The sequence below is a fragment of the Oncorhynchus gorbuscha genome, unplaced genomic scaffold (genome assembly GCF_021184085.1).
Source record: "Oncorhynchus gorbuscha isolate QuinsamMale2020 ecotype Even-year unplaced genomic scaffold, OgorEven_v1.0 Un_scaffold_1740, whole genome shotgun sequence".
In the NCBI taxonomy this organism is placed as follows: Eukaryota; Metazoa; Chordata; class Actinopteri; order Salmoniformes; family Salmonidae; genus Oncorhynchus; species Oncorhynchus gorbuscha.
The window spans coordinates 13,917-37,127 of record NW_025746431.1 but is presented as its reverse complement, the minus strand read 5'-3'; the positions used below and the strand labels follow the sequence as shown (position 1 = coordinate 37,127).

The following is a 23,211-nucleotide window of genomic DNA, read 5'->3' as shown; positions in this document are numbered from 1 at the left end:
ACTCAATGACAAAAGAGATATTAAACATAGAAGGACGCCTGAACAGAGTCGCTGCTTCTGTTTTTCATGGGAAACTAAAATTAAGTTGAAAATGACTGTATAATGAAAACGAGAAATATCCACTTCCTGTTGACTCTGCAGGGAGTGATGTAATTGTAAAATGAGTTCTAGAAAGAAAGAAAATACCAGTGCGTAGATCCAGCTGCTGGTTTTGGCAGGAACATCTATACAGTGTAAAAACGGCACATTAGAAAGTTATATAGAAATATAAAATAGTATGTTTGGAGCAAGATTGTGTCCTAGGCCTTTAGTCATCACCGTCATTACTGTTAGACCTACCACTCAGCCATTAGTCATCACCGTCATTACTGTTAGTCCTACCACTCAGCCTTTAGTCATCACTATCATTACTGTTAGTCCTACCACTCAGCCTTTAGTCATTACCGTCATTACTGTTAGTCCTACCACTCAGCCTTTAGTCATCACCATCATTACTGTTAGTCCTACCACTCAGCTTTTAGTCATAACCGTCATTACTGTTAGTCCTACCACTCAGCCTTTAGTCATAACCGTCATTACTGTTAGTCCTACCACTCAGCCTTTAGTCATAACCGTCATTACTGTTAGTCCTACCACTCAGCCTTTAGTCATCACCGTCATTACTGTTAGTCCTACCACTCAGCCTTTAGTCATCACTATCATTACTGTTAGTCCTACCACTCAGCCTTTAGTCATCACCATCATTACTGTTAGTCCTACCACTCAGCCTTTAGTCATAACCGTCATTACTGTTAGTCCTACCACTCAGCCTTTAGTCATAACCGTCATTACTGTTAGTCCTACCACTCAGCCTTTAGTCATAACCGTCATTACTGTTAGTCCTACCACTCAGCCTTTAGTCATCACCGTCATTACTGTTAGTCCTACCACTCAGCCTTTAGTCATCACTATCATTACTGTTAGTCCTACCACTCAGCCTTTAGTCATCACTATCATTACTGTTAGTCCTACCACTCAGCCTTTAGTCATCACCGTCATTACTGTTAGTCCTACCACTCAGCCTTTAGTCATTACCGTCATTACTGTTAGTCCTACCACTCAGCCTTTAGTCATCACCATCATTACTGTTAGTCCTACCACTCAGCCTTTAGTCATCACCGTCATTACAGTTAGTCCTACCACTCAGCCTTTAGTCATCACCGTCATTACTGTTAGTCCTACCACTCAGCCTTTAGTCATCACCATCATTACTGTTAGTCCTACCACTCAGCCTTTAGTCATCACCATCATTACTGTTAGTCCTACCACTCAGCCTTTAGTCATCACCATCATTACTGTTAGTCCTACCACTCAGCCTTTAGTCATCACCATCATTACTGTTAGTCCTACCACTCAGCCTTTAGTCATCACCGTCATTACTGTTGTGAATTGTGCTCCATAAACTTCAAAGTTGGTGTTTCATATCTAAGAGCAGAGGGAGGATTATTTATGTGCTGTACAAAGTGGTAATTGGCTTCTCAAGGTGTGCCCGGCTGGCTAGTGTGTGTCGACAAAGGAGAACTTGGACATTAATATTAATGTTCTCTCTTTTTTCTCCTCTCTATCTCACTCTGTTCTTTTCCACACACACACACACACACACACACACACACACACACACACACACACACACACACACACACACACACACACACACACACACACACACACACACACACACACACACACACACACACACACACACACACACACACACACACACACACACACATAATATATTTGGCTGCAGTCACTCTAAAATGATTCAAAGGAAATGTAATTTAATATTCTCATTCATTTTAAATTGGAGCCCTGTAAAGAGAGAGAGCCCGAGTCTGAAATTACACCCTATTCACTCATCATAGGCCCTGGCAAAAAGCAGTGCACTAAATATGGAATAGTGTGCTATTTCAAGTGTCCCTGGCAAATAAAGAAAGAGAATTTCTACTGTTACATGCAAGTGGACAGTGTTTTCCTCCTGATCTGTAGCAAGTGGACAGTGTTTTCCTCCTGATCTGCAGCGAGTGGACAGTGTTTTCCTCCTGATCTGCAACAAGCGGACAGTGTTTTCCTCCTGATCTGCAACAAGTGGGCAGTGCTCCTGATCTGCAACAAGCGGACAGTGTTTTCCTCCTGATCTGCAACAAGTGGACAGTGTTTTCCTCCTGATCTGCAGCAAGCGGACAGTGTTTTCCTCCTGATCTGCAACAAGTGGACAGTGTTTTCCTCCTGATCTGCAACAAGCGGACAGTGCTCCTGATCTGCAACAAGTGGACAGTGTTTTCCTCCTGATCTGCAACAAGTGGACAGTGTTTTCCTCCTGATCTGCAACAAGCGGACAGTGCTCCTGATCTGCAACAAGTGGACAGTGTTTTCCTCCTGATCTGCAACAAGTGGACAGTGTTTTCCTCCTGATCTGCAGCAAGTGGACAGTGTTTTCCTCCTGATCTGCAGCAAGTGGACAGTGTTTTCCTCCTGATCTGCAGCAAGTGGACAGTGTTTTCCTCCTGATCTGCAGCAAGTGGACAGTGTTTTCCTCCTGATCTGCAGCAAGTGGACAGTGTTTTCCTCCTGATCTGCAGCAAGTGGACAGTGTTTTCCTCCTGATCTGCAGCAAGTGGACAGTGTTTTCCTCCTGATCTGCAACAAGTGGACAGTGTTTTCCTCCTGATCTGCAGCAAGTGGACAGTGTTTTCCTCCTGATCTGCAGCAAGTGGACAGTGTTTTCCTCCTGATCTGCAGCAAGCGGACTGTGTTCCTGATCTGCATTGCATAAGCTTCAGAACCACCAGGGAATCTGGAACTGTAGTCTCAGCTGACTGACACACAGCCCCTCAACTTGCTACACTCGGTGTCCTCAATTTAGTCTCAAGAAGTAAACATAATTCATTAATAATTGATTTAATACTCTAGCTGAAAATCTTTGCTTGCAGCATTCCATAGAAGAGGACGAAGACGGATTGTTTTAAATGGGCAGCAGGGAGTAAATGAAGAGCTGAAACGGCATCCTCTCTCTCTCTCTCTCTCTCTCTCTCTCTCTCTCTCTCTCTCTCTCTCTCTCTCTCTCTCTCTCTCTCTCTCTCTCTCTCTCTCTCTCTCTCTCTCTCTCTCTCTCTCTCTCTACAGAACCTGAACAACCGTCTGCTCCAGAGCACCTCATTAATTGACTCGGTATCTCCTGTTATCCTGATATTATTTTGCTTCTTCTTAGGGTCTTTTATTTTTTTCCGATGACTACTTTTGACTTCTCTGATGTGGAAGCGTTTTTGGACTGCCACCCGGACCTCTTTGAGGAGTATGTTGTGCGTAAAGGAAAATGCGATACGGTGAGCAGGTGGTTGAAGGACCAACAGCCGTCCAAAGTCTCCCTCGCGGAGGAAAAGCGTGGCGGAGTGCCCAGGGACCCGCTCTGGCCGACCAACCCTGACGGTCTCCGGCGCCGATCCTCCCACATGGAGCTCCGAAGGAACTTTGCCCGGTCCAAAGCCACCACCGCGCACAGAACCTACGACGAGCACGCCAGTCACAGGGAACACGATGATTCCCAGTCCAGCATGAGACGCCGCGCGTTACTGCGCAAAGCTAGTTCTTTGCCGCCAACCACCGGGCACATTCTGAGCGCCCTTCTCGAATCCAGGGTCAATGTGCCCCAGTACGCTTCCAGTGCCATCGACTACAAGTACAGACTGAAGGAGACCAACGAGAGGGAGTTCTTCCTTGAGTTGGTGAAAGATGTCTCCAATGACCTGGACATGACCAACCTGAGTTATAAGATCCTGATCAATGTGTGTATCCTGGTGGATGCGGACAGGTGCTCGCTGTTCCTAGTTGAGGGACCATCTCACAAGAGAACGCTCGTGTCTAAGTTATTCGACGTGCACCTGGGCACCACGGTGCGACCCTCTTCCAGCACTCTGAACTCTAACGAGGTGCAGGTGCCGTGGGGAAAGGGCATTATTGGATACGTGGCAGAGCATGGGGAGACTGTAAACATACCCAACGCATATGAGGTAAACATTAGCCATTTGGAAACACCAGGTTTCCTAAATTAGACCCATCACTGCAAACCACAAATGCAAAATTGTTAATATTTCATTTAGATTCAATGCTATTATTGGGATAAAGAAACAAAATTGTTACAATTACATGAACAAACATACTGCCCATCCCACCATCTTTTCCTCCATAGACAGGGATATGAAAACCATGGCCATTTCATTCCCTGCAAGGCTGCATCTCTCACCCTCTCCGGAGTCCCATCCACCATCGTTTCCTCCATAGACAGGGATATGGAAACCAAGGCTGCATCTCTCACCCTCTCCGGAGTCCCATCCACCATCGTTTCCTCCATAGACAGGGATATGGAAACCAAGGCTGCATCTCTCACCCTCTCCGGAGTACCATCCACCAGTCGCGCGCTACACATCATTATATCATGGCCATGGGCATCTGGCGAGGCAGAGGCAACATGTTGACGCTGATCCGGCCTCGTGGGAACTGGGCTACTGGCAATAGACAATAGGCTAGCAGGAATAGAGCAGCCTCGTGGGATTTTGAGAGATGTTAAGCCCAGTCCTGGGACCCAGTGGACCAATTTATTTGACATGTGTCGTCCCAAATGGCACCCTATTCCCTCTATCGTGCAGTACATTTTAAAATATAGTGCAGGCCCTGGTTAAAAGTAGTGCACTAGTTGGGTAACAGGGTCACATTTGGGAGACAAATTTGTATTAGAGCAATAAGGTGTACAGGTAACTGCCAAAATAAAGGAAACACTTGAGTAAATGAGAGATACATGTATATAGACACCAGGTGTGGTTGCTGAGTTAATTAAACAATTCACATCCCATCATGCTTAGGGTCATGTATAAAATGCCCAGTTGCCCATTATTTTGGCTATTATGGCTAGAAGAAGAGTTCTCAGTAACTTTGAAAGAGGGGTCTCAAATGAGCATAGAGGGTTTAAAGAGATTGTGTGTGAGTGTGTGTGTGTGTTTGTGTGTGTGTGCGTGCGTGCGTGCGTGCGTGCGTGCGTGTGTGTGTGTGTGTGTGTGTGTGTGTGTGTGTGTGTGTCTCAGTCACCAGATCTCAACCCAATTAAACACTTATGGGAGATTCTGGAGTGACTCCTGAGATAGCGTTTTCCACCACTATCAAATTATGGAACTCCGAATTATGGAATTTTTGTGGAAGAATTTTTTGTGGAAGAATTTAAAAAAACTGAAATAACTGTATTGTCACATACCCCTGGATAGGTGAAGTGAAATGTGTGTTTTTTAAAACCTTTATTTAACTAGGCAAGTCAGTTAAAGACAAATTCTTATTTTCAATGACAGCCTACAAACAGTGGGTTAACTGCCTTGTTCAGGGGCAGAAAAATACAGATTTTTACCTTGACAGCTCTGGGATTCAATCTTCCAACCACTAGGCTACCTGCCGCCCCAGACATATGGCACCCATATCTGGCACCCATACCCATCTGGAGCAAATTAGGGTAAAGTGCCTTGCTCAAGGGCACATCAAAAGATTTTTCACCTTGTTGGCTCGGGTATTGAAACCAGCCACCTTTCAGTTACTTGCCCAACGCCCTCCAATAGCTCCAGGTACTGGCTCGTGGTGGCCAATGCCCTCCAATAGTTCCAGGTACTGGCTCGTGGTGACCCAACGCCCTCCAATAGTTCCAGGTACTGGCTCGTGGTGACCCAACGCCCTCCAATAGTTCCAGGTACTGGCTCGTGGTGGCCCCACGCCCTCCAATAGTTCCAGGTACTGGCTCGTGGTGACCCAACGCCCTCCAATAGTTCCAGGTACTGGCTCGTGGTGACCCAACGTCCTCCAATAGTTCCAGGTACTGGCTCGTGGTGGCCCCACGCCCTCCAATAGTTCCAGGTACTGGCTCGTGGTGACCCAACGCCCTCCAATAGTTCCAGGTACTGGCTCGTGGTGACCCAACGCCCTCCAATAGTTCCAGGTACTGGCTCGTGGTGACCCAACGCCCTCCAATAGTTCCAGGTACTGGCTCGTGGTGGCCCCACGCCCTCCAATAGTTCCAGGTACTGGCTCGTGGTGACCCAACGCCCTCCAATAGTTCCAGGTACTGGCTCGTGGTGGCCCCACGCCCTCCAATAGTTCCAGGTACTGGCTCGTGGTGACCCAACGCCCTCCAATAGTTCCAGGTACTGGCTCGTGGTGGCCAATGCCCTCCAATAGTTCCAGGTACTGGCTCGTGGTGACCCAACGCCCTCCAATAGTTCCAGGTACTGGCTCGTGGTGACCCAACGCCCTCCAATAGTTCCAGGTACTGGCTCGTGGTGGCCCCACGCCCTCCAATAGTTCCAGGTACTGGCTCGTGGTGACCCAACGCCCTCCAATAGTTCCAGGTACTGGCTCGTGGTGACCCAACGCCCTCCAATAGTTCCAGGTACTGGCTCGTGGTGACCCCACGCCCTCCAATAGTTCCAGGTACTGGCTCGTGGTGACCCAACGCCCTCCAATAGTTCCAGGTACTGGCTCGTGGTGACCCAACGCCCTCCAATAGTTCCAGGTACTGGCTCGTGGTGACCCAACGCCCTCCAATAGTTCCAGGTACTGGCTTGTGGTGGCCAACACCCTATTAAGACACTTTATGTTGGGGTTTTCATTATTTTGGCAGTTACCTGTAGGTCTCTGGTGCACTGCACATAAGAATACAATTTAGCTCTCGCTGCAGTGCTGTAGGCTTCATTAACACAGTGTACTGCAGTGCTGTAGGCTACATTAACACAGTGTACTGCAGTGCTGTAGGCTACATTAACACAGTGTACTGCAGTGCTGTAGGCTACATTATCACAGTACACTGCAGTGCTGTAGGCTACATTAACACAGTGTACTACAGTGCTGTAGGCTACATTAACACAGTGTACTGCAGTGCTGTAGGCTCAATTAACACAGTACACTGCAGTGCTGTAGGCTACATTAACACAGTGTACTGCAGTGCTGTAGGCTACATTAACACAGTGTACTACAGTGCTGTAGGCTACATTAACACAGTCCACTGCAGTGCTGTAGGCTACATTAACACAGTGTACTGCAGTGCTGTAGGCTACATTAACACAGTACACTGCAGTGCTGTAGGCTACATTAACACAGTCCACTGCAGTGCTGTAGGCTACATTAACACAGTGTACTGCAGTGCTGTAGGCTACATTATCACAGTCCACTGCAGTGCTGTAGGCTACATTATCACAGTCCACTGCAGTGCTGTAGGCTACATTAACACAGTTCACTGCAGTGCTGTAGGCTACATTAACACAGTGTACTGCAGTGCTGTAGGCTACATTAACACAGTCCACTGCAGTGCTGTAGGCTACATTAACACAGTTACACTGCAGTGCTGTAGGCTACATTAACACAGTTACACTGCAGTGCTGTAGGCTACATTAACACAGTGTTTTGACCCCATATTAACTAGGCTACAGTCAAATCTATTCTGTTGGTTCAGATTGATTTTAGGCCGTCTCTGATTTCTGTGTGTGTGTGTGTGTGTGTGTGTGTGTGTGTGTGTGTGTGTGTGTGTGTGTGTGTGTGTGTGTGTGTGTGTGTGTGTGTGTGTGTGTGTGTGTGTGTGTGTGTGTGTGTGTGTGTGTGTGTGTGTGTGTGTGTGTGTGTGTGTGTGTGTGTATTTCTTCTCCTATATGTCTCCTCCTGTAGGACCATCGGTTCAGTGACGAGATAGACAAGCTGACCGGCTATAAGACCCAGTCCATCCTGTGTATGACCATCTGTAACAGTGATGGAGAGGTCATCGGGGTTGTGCAGGCCATCAACAAGAACCCAATCGGAACACCTTTTACGGAGGACGACGAGAAGGTCAGTCCACAGCACACCGGAGTTCAGAATACCACTAGAAATCATTTCAAATCCTTTAGCTGGGCTCGATTGAGCTTGTCTGGCTTCATGGACCAATAGAAGAGTGGTAAAACTAAAGTTCCTGTACAGTGAGAATTCATTATTGTCATTGACAACATCACCACTATCTCCACCAATGGGAGATCAGTGTTACTGTCTCAGAACCAACCTGGGAGATTATTATTTCACATACAGGAATATCCAATAAGAACTAACCCCAATACAGATGTTGTAGCTATAGGGCTTTCACTACTAACCCCAATACAGATGTTGTAGCTATAGGACTTTCACTACTAACCCCAATACAGATGTTGTAGCTATAGGGCTTTCACTACTAACCCCAATACAGATGTTGTAGCTATAGGACTTTCACTACTAACCCCAATACAGATGTTGTAGCTATAGGGCTTTCACTACTAACCCCAATACAGATGTTGTAGCTATAGGACTTTCACTACTAACCCCAATACAGATGTTGTAGCTATAGGGCTTTCACTACTAACCCCAATACAGATGTTGTAGCTATAGGACTTTCACTACTAACCCCAATACAGATGTTGTAGCTATAGGGCTTTCACTACTAACCCCAATACAGATGTTGTAGCTATAGGGCTTTCACTACTAACACCAATACAGATGTTGTAGCTATAGGGCTTTCACTACTAACCCCAATACAGATGTTGTAGCTATAGGACTTTCACTACTAACCCCAATACAGATGTTGCAGCTATAGGGCTTTCACTACTAACCCCAATACAGATGTTGTAGCTATAGGACTTTCACTACTAACCCCAATACAGATGTTGTAGCTATAGGACTTTCACTACTAACCCCAATACAGATGTTGTAGCTATAGGGCTTTCACTACTAACCCCAATACAGATGTTGTAGCTATAGGGCTTTCACTACTAACACCAATACAGATGTTGTAGCTATAGGACTTTCACTACTAACCCCAATACAGATGTTGTAGCTATAGGGCTTTCACTACTAACCCCAATACAGATGTTGTAGCTATAGGACTTTCACTACTAACCCCAATACAGATGTTGTAGCTATAGGGCTTTCACTACTAACCCCAATACATATGTTGTAGCTATAGGGCTTTCACTACTAACCCCAATACAGATGTTGTAGCTATAGGGCTTTCACTACTAACCCCAATACAGATGTTGTAGCTATAGGGCTTTCACTACTAACCCCAATACAGATGTTGTAGTTATAGGGCTTTCACTACTAACCCCAATACAGATGTTGTAGCTATAGGACTTTCACTACTAACCCCAATACAGATGTTGTAGCTATAGGACTTTCACTACTAACCCCAATACAGATGTTGCAGCTCTAGGACTTTCACTACTAACCCCAATACAGATGTTGTAGCTATAGGACTTTCACTACTAACCCCAATACAGATGTTGTAGCTATAGGACTTTCACTACTAACCCCAATACAGATGTTGTAGCTATAGGACTTTCACTACTAACCCCAATACAGATGTTGTAGCTATAGGGCTTTCACTACTAACCCCAATACAGATGTTGTAGCTATAGGACTTTCACTACTAACCCCAATACAGATGTTGTAGCTATAGGACTTTCACTACTAACCCCAATACAGATGTTTGTAGCTATAGGACTTTCACTACTAACCCCAATACAGATGTTGTAGCTATAGGGCTTTCACTACTAACCCCAATACAGATGTTGTAGCTATAGGGCTTTCACTACTAACACCAATACAGATGTTGTAGCTATAGGACTTTCACTACTAACCCCAATACAGATGTTGTAGCTATAGGGCTTTCACTACTAACCCCAATACAGATGTTGTAGCTATAGGACTTTCACTACTAACCCCAATACAGATGTTGTAGCTATAGGGCTTTCACTACTAACCCCAATACAGATGTTGTAGCTATAGGGCTTTCACTACTAACCCTGATACAGATGTTGTAGCTATAGGGCTTTCACTACTAACCCCAATACAGATGTTGTAGCTATAGGACTTTCACTACTAACCCCCATACAGATGTTGTAGCTATCGGGCTTTCACTACTAACCCCAATACAGATGTTGTAGCTATGGGGCTTTCACTACTAACCCCAATACAGATGTTGCAGCTATAGGGCTTTCACTACTAACCCCCATACAGATGTTGTAGCTATAGGGCTTTCACTACTAACCCCAATACAGATGTTGTAGCTATCGGGCTTTCACTACTAACCCCAATACAGATGTTGTAGCTATGGGGCTTTCACTACTAACCGCAATACAGATGTTGTAGCTATAGGGCTTTCACTACTAACCCCAATACAGATGTTGTAGCTATAGGGCTTTCACTACTAACCCCAATACAGATGTTGTAGCTATAGGGCTTTCACTACTAACCCCAATACAGATGTTGTAGCTATAGGGCTTTCACTACTAACCCCAATACAGATGTTGTAGCTATAGGACTTTCACTACTAACCCCAATACAGATGTTGTAGCTATAGGGCTTTCACTACTAACCCCAATACATATGTTGTAGCTATAGGGCTTTCACTACTAACCCCAATACAGATGTTGTAGCTATAGGGCTTTCACTACTAACCCCAATACAGATGTTGTAGCTATAGGGCTTTCACTACTAACCCCAATACAGATGTTGTAGCTATAGGGCTTTCACTACTAACCCCAATACAGATGTTGTAGCTATAGGACTTTCACTACTAACCCCAATACAGATGTTGTAGCTATAGGACTTTCACTACTAACCCCAATACAGATGTTGCAGCTCTAGGACTTTCACTACTAACCCCAATACAGATGTTGTAGCTATAGGACTTTCACTACTAACCCCAATACAGATGTTGTAGCTATAGGACTTTCACTACTAACCCCAATACAGATGTTGTAGCTATAGGACTTTCACTACTAACCCCAATACAGATGTTGTAGCTATAGGGCTTTCACTACTAACCCCAATACAGATGTTGCAGCTATAGGACTTTCACTACTAACCCCAATACAGATGTTGTAGCTATAGGGCTTTCACTACTAACCCCAATACAGATGTTGTAGCTATAGGGCTTTCACTACTAACCCCAATACAGATGTTGTAGCTATAGGACTTTCACTACTAACCCCAATACAGATGTTGTAGCTATAGGACTTTCACTACTAACCCCAATACAGATGTTTGTAGCTATAGGACTGTCACTACTAACCCCAATACAGATGTTGTAGCTATAGGACTTTCACTACTAACCCCAATACAGATGTTGTAGCTATAGGACTTTCACTACTAAACCCAATACAGATGTTGTAGCTATAGGACTTTCACCACTAACCCCAATACCGATGTTGTAGCTATAGGGCTTTCACTACTAACCCCAATACAGATGTTGTAGCTATAGGGCTTTCACTACTAACCCCCATACAGATGTTGTAGCTATAGGACTTTCACTACTAACCCCAATACAGATGTTGTAGCTATAGGGCTTTCACTACTAACCCTGATACAGATGTTGTAGCTATAGGTCTTTCACTACTAACCCCAATACAGATGTTGTAGCTATAGGACTTTCACTACTAACCCCAATACAGATGTTGCAGCTATAGGGCTTTCACTACTAACCCCAATACAGATGTTGTAGCTATAGGACTTTCACTACTAACCCCAATACAGATGTTGTAGCTATAGGACTTTCACTACTAACCCCAATACAGATGTTGTAGCTATAGGACTTTCACTACTAACCCCAATACCGATGTTGTAGCTATAGGGCTTTCACTACTAACCCCAATACAGATGTTGTAGCTATAGGGCTTTCACTACTAACCCTGATACAGATGTTGTAGCTATAGGGCTTTCACTACTAACCCCAATACAGATGTTGTAGCTATAGGGCTTTCACTACTAACCCCAATACAGATGTTGTAGCTATAGGACTTTCACTACTAACCCCAATACAGATGTTGTAGCTATAGGACTTTCACTACTAACCCCAATACAGATGTTGTAGCTATAGGACTTTCACTACTAACCCCAATACAGATGTTGTAGCTATAGGACTTTCACTACTAACCCCAATACAGATGTTGTAGCTATAGGGCTTTCACTACTAACCCCAATACAGATGTTGTAGCTATAGGACTTTCACTACTAACCCCCATACAGATGTTGTAGCTATAGGGCTTTCACTACTAACCCTGATACAGATGTTGTAGCTATAGGGCTTTCACTACTAACCCCAATACAGATGTTGTAGCTATAGGGCTTTCACTACTAACCCCAATACAGATGTTGTAGCTATAGGACTTTCACTACTAACCCCAATACAGATGTTGTAGCTATAGGACTTTCACTACTAACCCCAATACAGATGTTGTAGCTATAGGACTTTCACTACTAACCCTGATACAGATGTTGTAGCTATAGGGCTTTCACTACTAACCCCAATACAGATGTTGTAGCTATAGGGCTTTCACTACTAACCCCAATACAGATGTTGTAGCTATAGGGCTTTCACTACTAACCCCAATACAGATGTTGTAGCTATAGGACTTTCACTACTAACCCCAATACAGATGTTGCAGCTATAGGTCTTTCACTACTAACCCCAATACAGATGTTGTAGCTATAGGTCTTTCACTACTAACCCCAATACAGATGTTGTAGCTATAGGGCTTTCACTACTAACCCCAATACAGATGTTGTAGCTATAGGACTTTCACTACTAACCCTGATACAGATGTTGTAGCTATAGGGCTTTCACTACTAACCCCAATACAGATGTTGTAGCTATAGGGCTTTCACTACTAACCCCAATACAGATGTTGTAGCTATAGGGCTTTCACTACTAACCCCAATACAGATGTTGTAGCTATAGGACTTTCACTACTAACCCCAATACAGATGTTGTAGCTATAGGACTTTCACTACTAACCCCAATACAGATGTTGTAGCTATAGGACTTTCACTACTAACCCCAATACAGATGTTGTAGCTATAGGGCTTTCACTACTAACCCCAATACAGATGTTGTAGCTATAGGACTTTCACTACTAACCCCAATACAGATGTTGTAGCTATAGGACTTTCACTACTAACCCCAATACAGATGTTGTAGCTATAGGACTTTAGCACTACTAACCCCAATACAGATGTTGTAGCTATAGGGCTTTCACTACTAACCCCAATACAGATGTTGTAGCTATAGGGCTTTCACTACTAACCCCAATACAGATGTTGTAGCTATAGGACTTTCACTACTAACCCCAATACAGATGTTGTAGCTATAGGACTTTCACTACTAACCCCAATACAGATGTTGTAGCTATAGGGCTTTCACTACTACCAATACAGATGTTGTAGCTATAGGGCTTTCACTACTAACCCCAATACAGATGTTGTAGCTATACAGGGCTTTCACTACTAACCCCAATACAGATGTTGTAGCTATAGGGCTTTCACTACTAACCCCAATACAGATGTTGTAGCTATAGGGCTTTCACTACTAACCCCAATACAGATGTTGTAGCTATAGGGCTTTCACTACTAACCCCAATACAGATGTTGTAGCTATAGGGCTTTCACTACTAACCCCAATACAGATGTTGTAGCTATAGGGCTTTCACTACTAACCCCAATACAGATGTTGTAGCTATAGGACTTTCACTACTAACCCCAATACAGATGTTGTAGCTATAGGACTTTCACTACTAACCCCAATACAGATGTTGTAGCTATAGGACTTTCACTACTAACCCCAATACAGATGTTGTAGCTATAGGACTTTCACTACTAACCCCAATACAGATGTTGTAGCTATAGGACTTTCACTACTAACCCCAATACAGATGTTGTAGCTATAGGACTTTCACTACTAACCCCAATACAGATGTTGTAGCTATAGGACTTTCACTACTAACCCCAATACAGATGTTGTAGCTATAGGACTTTCACTACTAACCCCAATACAGATGTTGTAGCTATAGGACTTTCACTACTAACCCCAATACAGATGTTGTAGCTATAGGACTTTCACTACTAACCCCAATACAGATGTTGTAGCTATAGGACTTTCACTACTAACCCCAATACAGATGTTGTAGCTATAGGACTTTCACTACTAACCCCAATACAGATGTTGTAGCTATAGGACTTTCACTACTAACCCCAATAGCTAACTTTCACTACTAATACAGATGTTGTAGCTATAGGGCTTTCACTACTAACCCCAATACAGATGTTGTAGCTATAGGGCTTTCACTACTAACCCCAATACAGATGTTGTAGCTATAGGGCTTTCACTACTAACCCCAATACAGATGTTGTAGCTATAGGGCTTTCACTACTAACCCCAATACAGATGTTGTAGCTATAGGACTTTCACTACTAACCCCAATACAGATGTTGTAGCTATAGGGCTTTCACTACTAACCCCAATACAGATGTTGTAGCTATAGGGCTTTCACTACTAACCCCAATACAGATGTTGTAGCTATAGGGCTTTCACTACTAACCCCAATACAGATGTTGTAGCTATAGGGCTTTCACTACTAACCCCAATACAGATGTTGTAGCTATAGGGCTTTCACTACTAACCCCAATACAGATGTTGTAGCTATAGGGCTTTCACTACTAACCCCAATACAGATGTTGTAGCTATAGGACTTTCACTACTAACCCCAATACAGATGTTGTAGCTATAGGACTTTCACTACTAACCCCAATACAGATGTTGTAGCTATAGGACTTTCACTACTAACCCCAATACAGATGTTGTAGCTATAGGACTTTCACTACTAACCCCAATACAGATGTTGTAGCTATAGGGCTTTCACTACTAACCCCAATACAGATGTTGTAGCTATAGGGCTTTCACTACTAACCCCAATACAGATGTTGTAGCTATAGGACTTTCACTACTAACCCCAATACAGATGTTGTAGCTATAGGACTTTCACTACTAACCCCAATACAGATGTTGTAGCTATAGGGCTTTCACTACTAACCCCAATACAGATGTTGTAGCTATAGGACTTTCACTACTAACCCCAATACAGATGTTGTAGCTATAGGACTTTCACTACTAACCCCAATACAGATGTTGTAGCTATAGGACTTTCACTACTAACCCCAATACAGATGTTGTAGCTATAGGACTTTCACTACTAACCCCAATACAGATGTTGTAGCTATAGGACTTTCACTACTAACCCCAATACAGATGTTGTAGCTATAGGACTTTCACCACTAACCCCAATACAGATGTTGTAGCTATAGGACTTTCACTACTAACCCCAATACAGATGATGTAGCTATAGGACTTTCACTACTAACCCCAATACAGATGTTGTAGCTATAGGACTTTCACTACTAACCCCAATACAGATGTTGTAGCTATAGGACTTTCACTAATAACCCCAATACAGATGTTGTAGCTATAGGACTTTCACTACTAACCCCAATACAGATGTTGTAGCTATAGGACTTTCACTACTAAACCCAATACAGATGTTGTAGCTATAGGACTTTCACCACTAACCCCAATACCGATGTTGTAGCTATAGGGCTTTCACTACTAACCCCAATACAGATGTTGTAGCTATAGGGCTTTCACTACTAACCCCAATACAGATGTTGTAGCTATAGGACTTTCACTACTAACCCCAATACAGATGTTGTAGCTATAGGGCTTTCACTACTAACCCTGATACAGATGTTGTAGCTATAGGTCTTTCACTACTAACCCCAATACAGATGTTGTAGCTATAGGACTTTCACTACTAACCCCAATACAGATGTTGCAGCTATAGGGCTTTCACTACTAACCCCAATACAGATGTTGTAGCTATAGGACTTTCACTACTAACCCCAATACAGATGTTGTAGCTATAGGACTTTCACTACTAACCCCAATACAGATGTTGTAGCTATAGGACTTTCACTACTAACCCCAATACAGATGTTGTAGCTATAGGGCTTTCACTACTAACCCCAATACAGATGTTGTAGCTATAGGGCTTTCACTACTAACCCTGATACAGATGTTGTAGCTATAGGGCTTTCACTACTAACCCCAATACAGATGTTGTAGCTATAGGGCTTTCACTACTAACCCCAATACAGATGTTGTAGCTATAGGACTTTCACTACTAACCCCAATACAGATGTTGTAGCTATAGGACTTTCACTACTAACCCCAATACAGATGTTGTAGCTATAGGACTTTCACTACTAACCCCAATACAGATGTTGTAGCTATAGGACTTTCACTACTAACCCCAATACAGATGTTGTAGCTATAGGGCTTTCACTACTAACCCCAATACAGATGTTGTAGCTATAGGACTTTCACTACTAACCCCCATACAGATGTTGTAGCTATAGGGCTTTCACTGCTAACCCTGATACAGATGTTGTAGCTATAGGGCTTTCACTACTAACCCCAATACAGATGTTGTAGCTATAGGGCTTTCACTACTAACCCCAATACAGATGTTGTAGCTATAGGACTTTCACTACTAACCCCAATACAGATGTTGTAGCTATAGGACTTTCACTACTAACCCCGATACAGATGTTGTAGCTATAGGACTTTCACTACTAACCCTGATACAGATGTTGTAGCTATAGGGCTTTCACTACTAACCCCAATACAGATGTTGTAGCTATAGGGCTTTCACTACTAACCCCAATACAGATGTTGTAGCTATAGGACTTTCACTACTAACCCCAATACAGATGTTGCAGCTATAGGTCTTTCACTACTAACCCCAATACAGATGTTGTAGCTATAGGTCTTTCACTACTAACCCCAATACAGATGTTGTAGCTATAGGGCTTTCACTACTAACCCCAATACAGATGTTGTAGCTATAGGACTTTCACTACTAACCCCAATACAGATGTTGTAGCTATAGGACTTTCACTAATAACCCCAATACAGATGTTGTAGCTATAGGACTTTCACTAATAACCCCAATACAGATGTTGTAGCTATAGGACTTTCACTACTAACCCCAATACAGATGTTGTAGCTATAGGACTTTCACTACTAAACCCAATACAGATGTTGTAGCTATAGGACTTTCACCACTAACCCCAATACCGATGTTGTAGCTATAGGGCTTTCACTACTAACCCCAATACAGATGTTGTAGCTATAGGGCTTTCACTACTAACCCCCATACAGATGTTGTAGCTATAGGACTTTCACTACTAACCCCAATACAGATGTTGTAGCTATAGGGCTTTCACTACTAACCCTGATACAGATGTTGTAGCTATAGGTCTTTCACTACTAACCCCAATACAGATGTTGTAGCTATAGGACTTTCACTACTAACCCCAATACAGATGTTGCAGCTATAGGGCTTTCACTACTAACCCCAATACAGATGTTGTAGCTATAGGACTTTCACTACTAACCCCAATACAGATGTTGTAGCTATAGGACTTTCACTACTAACCCCAATACAGATGTTGTAGCTATAGGACTTTCACTACTAACCCCAATACCGATGTTGTAGCTATAGGGCTTTCACTACTAACCCCAATACAGATGTTGTAGCTATAGGGCTTTCACTACTAACCCTGATACAGATGTTGTAGCTATAGGGCTTTCACTACTAACCCCAATACAGATGTTGTAGCTATAGGACTTTCACTACTAACCCCAATACAGATGTTGTAGCTATAGGACTTTCACTACTAACCCCAATACAGATGTTGTAGCTATAGGACTTTCACTACTAACCCCAATACAGATGTTGTAGCTATAGGACTTTCACTACTAACCCCAATACAGATGTTGTAGCTATAGGACTTTCACTACTAACCCCAATACAGATGTTGTAGCTATAGGGCTTTCACTACTAACCCCAATACAGATGTTGTAGCTATAGGACTTTCACTACTAACCCCCATACAGATGTTGTAGCTATAGGGCTTTCACTACTAACCCTGATACAGATGTTGTAGCTATAGGGCTTTCACTACTAACCCCAATACAGATGTTGTAGCTATAGGGCTTTCACTACTAACCCCAATACAGATGTTGTAGCTATAGGACTTTCACTACTAACCCCAATACAGATGTTGTAGCTATAGGACTTTCACTACTAACCCCGATACAGATGTTGTAGCTATAGGGCTTTCACTACTAACCCTGATACAGATGTTGTAGCTATAGGGCTTTCACTACTAACCCCAATACAGATGTTGTAGCTATAGGGCTTTCACTACTAACCCCAATACAGATGTTGTAGCTATAGGACTTTCACTACTAACCCCAATACAGATGTTGCAGCTATAGGTCTTTCACTACTAACCCCAATACAGATGTTGTAGCTATAGGTCTTTCACTACTAACCCCAATACAGATGTTGTAGCTATAGGGCTTTCACTACTAACCCCAATACAGATGTTGTAGCTATAGGACTTTCACTACTAACCCCGATACCGATGTTGTAGCTATAGGACTTTCACTACTAACCCCAATACAGATGTTGTAGCTATAGGACTTTCACTACTAACCCCAATACAGATGTTGTAGCTATAGGACTTTCACTACTAACCCCAATACAGATGTTGTAGCTATAGGACTTTCACTACTAACCCCAATACAGATGTTGTAGCTATAGGACTTTCACTACTAACCCCAATACAGATGTTGTAGCTATAGGACTTTCACTACTAACCCCAATACAGATGTTGTAGCTATAGGACTTTCACTACTAACCCCAATACAGATGTTGTAGCTATAGGACTTTCACTACTAACCCCAATACAGATGTTGTAGCTATAGGACTTTCACTACTAACCCCAATACAGATGTTGTAGCTATAGGGCTTTCACTACTAACCCCAATACAGATGTTGTAGCTATAGGGCTTTCACTACTAACCCCAATACAGATGTTGTAGCTATAGGGCTTTCACTACTAACCCCAATACAGATGTTGTAGCTATAGGACTTTCACTACTAACCCTGATACAGATGTTGTAGCTATAGGGCTTTCACTACTAACCCCAATACAGATGTTGTAGCTATAGGGCTTTCACTACTAACCCTGATACAGATGTTGTAGCTATAGGGCTTTCACTACTAACCCCAATACAGATGTTGTAGCTATAGGGCTTTCACTACTAACCCCAATACAGATGTTGTAGCTATAGGGCTTTCACTACTAACCCCAATACAGATGTTGTAGCTATAGGACTTTCACTACTAACCCCAATACAGATGTTGTAGCTATAGGACTTTCACTACTAACCCCAATACAGATGTTGCAGCTATAGGTCTTTCACTACTAACCCCAATACAGATGTTGTAGCTATAGGTCTTTCACTACTAACCCCAATACAGATGTTGTAGCTATAGGGCTTTCACTACTAACCCCAATACAGATGTTGTAGCTATAGGACTTTCACTACTAACCCTGATACAGATGTTGTAGCTATAGGGCTTTCACTACTAACCCCAATACAGATGTTGTAGCTATAGGGCTTTCACTACTAACCCCAATACAGATGTTGTAGCTATAGGGCTTTCACTACTAACCCCAATACAGATGTTGTAGCTATAGGACTTTCACTACTAACCCCAATACAGATGTTGTAGCTATAGGACTTTCACTACTAACCCCAATACAGATGTTGTAGCTATAGGACTTTCACTACTAACCCCAATACAGATGTTGTAGCTATAGGGCTTTCACTACTAACCCCAATACAGATGTTGTAGCTATAGGACTTTCACTACTAACCCCCATACAGATGTTGTAGCTATAGGGCTTTCACTACTAACCCTGATACAGATGTTGTAGCTATAGGGCTTTCACTACTAACCCCAATACAGATGTTGTAGCTATAGGGCTTTCACTACTAACCCCAATACAGATGTTGTAGCTATAGGACTTTCACTACTAACCCCAATACAGATGTTGTAGCTATAGGACTTTCACTACTAACCCCAATACAGATGTTGTAGCTATAGGACTTTCACTACTAACCCCAATACAGATGTTGTAGCTATAGGGCTTTCACTACTAACCCCAATACAGATGTTGTAGCTATAGGGCTTTCACTACTAACCCCAATACAGATGTTGTAGCTATAGGGCTTTCACTACTAACCCCAATACAGATGTTGTAGCTATAGGACTTTCACTACTAACCCCAATACAGATGTTGTAGCTATAGGTCTTTCACTACTAACCCCAATACAGATGTTGTAGCTATAGGTCTTTCACTACTAACCCCAATACAGATGTTGTAGCTATAGGGCTTTCACTACTAACCCCAATACAGATGTTGTAGCTATAGGACTTTCACTACTAACCCCAATACAGATGTTGTAGCTATAGGGCTTTCACTACTAACCCCAATACAGATGTTGTAGCTATAGGGCTTTCACTACTAACCCCAATACAGATGTTGTAGCTATAGGACTTTCACTACTAACCCCAATACAGATGTTGTAGCTATAGGACTTTCACTACTAACCCCAATACAGATGTTGTAGCTATAGGACTTTCACTACTAACCCCAATACAGATGTTGTAGCTATAGGACTTTCACTACTAACCCCAATACAGATGTTGTAGCTATAGGACTTTCACTACTAACCCCAATACAGATGTTGTAGCTATAGGACTTTCACTACTAACCCCAATACAGATGTTGTAGCTATAGGGCTTTCACTACTAACCCCAATACAGATGTTGTAGCTATAGGGCTTTCACTACTAACCCCAATACAGATGTTGTAGCTATAGGGCTTTCACTACTAACCCCAATACAGATGTTGTAGCTATAGGGCTTTCACTACTAACCCCAATACAGATGTTGTAGCTATAGGGCTTTCACTACTAACCCCAATACAGATGTTGTAGCTATAGGGCTTTCACTACTAACCCCAATACAGATGTTGTAGCTATAGGGCTTTCACTACTAACCCCAATACAGATGTTGTAGCTATAGGACTTTCACTACTAACCCCAATACAGATGTTGTAGCTATAGGACTTTCACTACTAACCCCAATACAGATGTTGTAGCTATAGGACTTTCACTACTAACCCCAATACAGATGTTGTAGCTATAGGACTTTCACTACTAACCCCAATACAGATGTTGTAGCTATAGGACTTTCACTACTAACCCCAATACAGATGTTGTAGCTATAGGACTTTCACTACTAACCCCAATACAGATGTTGTAGCTATAGGACTTTCACTACTAACCCCAATACAGATGTTGTAGCTATAGGACTTTCACTACTAACCCCAATACAGATGTTGTAGCTATAGGACTTTCACTACTAACCCCAATACAGATGTTGTAGCTATAGGACTTTCACTACTAACCCCAATACAGATGTTGTAGCTATAGGACTTTCACTACTAACCCCAATACAGATGTTGTAGCTATAGGACTTTCACTACTAACCCCAATACAGATGTTGTAGCTATAGGGCTTTCACTACTAACCCCAATACAGATGTTGTAGCTATAGGGCTTTCACTACTAACCCCAATACAGATGTTGTAGCTATAGGGCTTTCACTACTAACCCCAATACAGATGTTGTAGCTATAGGGCTTTCACTACTAACCCTGATACAGATGTTGTAGCTATAGGGCTTTCACTACTAACCCCAATACAGATGTTTAGGGTAGCTACAGATGGCTAGGGCTTTCACTACTAACCCCAATACAGATGTTGTAGCTATAGGGCTTTCACTACTAACCCCAATACAGATGTTGTAGCTATAGGCTTTCACTACTAACCCCAATACAGATGTTGTAGCTATAGGACTTTCACTACTAACCCCAATACAGATGTTGTAGCTATAGGACTTTCACTACTAACCCCAATACAGATGTTGTAGCTATAGGGCTTTCACTACTAACCCCAATACAGATGTTGTAGCTATAGGACTTTCACTACTAACCCCAATACAGATGTTGTCAGCTATAGGGCTTTCACTACTAACCCCAATACAGATGTTGTAGCTATAGGACTTTCACTACTAACCCCAATACAGATGTTGTAGCTATAGGGCTTTCACTACTAACCCCAATACAGATGTTGTAGCTATAGGGCTTTCACTACTAACCCCAATACAGATGTTGTAGCTATAGGCTTTCACTACTAACCCCAATACAGATGTTGTAGCTATAGGACTTTCACTACTAACCCCAATACAGATGTTGTAGCTATAGGACTTTCACTACTAACCCCAATACAGATGTTGTAGCTATAGGGCTTTCACTACTAACCCCAATACAGATGTTGTAGCTATAGGGCTTTCACTACTAACCCCAATACAGATGTTGTAGCTATAGGACTTTCACTACTAACCCCAATACAGATGTTGTAGCTATAGGGCTTTCACTACTAACCCCAATACAGATGTTGTAGCTATAGGACTTTCACTACTAACCCCAATACAGATGTTGTAGCTATAGGGCTTTCACTACTAACCCCAATACAGATGTTGTAGCTATAGGGCTTTCACTACTAACCCCAATACAGATGTTGTAGCTATAGGGCTTTCACTACTAACCCCAATACAGATGTTGTAGCTATAGGACTTTCACTACTAACCCCAATACAGATGTTGTAGCTATAGGGCTTTCACTACTAACCCCAATACAGATGTTGTAGCTATAGGACTTTCACTACTAAGGGCCCTAACCCCAATACAATACAGATGTTGTAGCTATAGGGCTTTCACTACTAACCCCAATACAGATGTTGTAGCTATAGGGCTTTCACTACTAACCCCAATACAGATGTTGTAGCTATAGGGCTTTCACTACTAACCCCAATACAGATGTTGTAGCTATAGGACTTTCACTACTAACCCCAATACAGATGTTGTAGCTATAGGACTTTCACTACTAACCCCAATACAGATGTTGTAGCTATAGGACTTTCACTACTAACCCCAATACAGATGTTGTAGCTATAGGACTTTCACTACTAACCCCAATACAGATGTTTTCACTACTAACCCCAATACAGATGTTGTAGCTATAGGACTTTCACTACTAACCCCAAACCCCAATAACCCCAATACAGATGTTGTAGCTATAGGGCTTTCACTACTAACCCCAATACAGATGTTGTAGCTATAGGGCTTTCACTACTAACCCCAATACAGATGTTGTAGCTATAGGGCTTTCACTACTAACCCCAATACAGATGTTGTAGCTATAGGGCTTTCACTACTAACCCCAATACAGATGTTGTAGCTATAGGGCTTTCACTACTAACCCCAATACAGATG

At 42.7% G+C, this 23,211-nt stretch overlaps 1 protein-coding gene across 1 annotated transcript in view; it reads left to right on the top strand.

Moving 5' to 3' along the window:
* Positions 1 to 3,179: 3,179 nt before the first annotated feature.
* LOC124023962 (dual 3',5'-cyclic-AMP and -GMP phosphodiesterase 11A-like) overlaps positions 3,180 to 23,211 on the top strand; it is a gene marked incomplete at its 3' end in the record, with an annotated part of 31,599 nt that continues 11,567 nt past the window's right edge. The window contains exons 1-2 of the mRNA XM_046338124.1: positions 3,180 to 4,049; positions 7,729 to 7,887. Coding sequence (XP_046194080.1) covers positions 3,270 to 4,049; positions 7,729 to 7,887 — 939 coding nt within the window. The remainder of the gene's footprint in view (positions 4,050 to 7,728; positions 7,888 to 23,211) is intronic.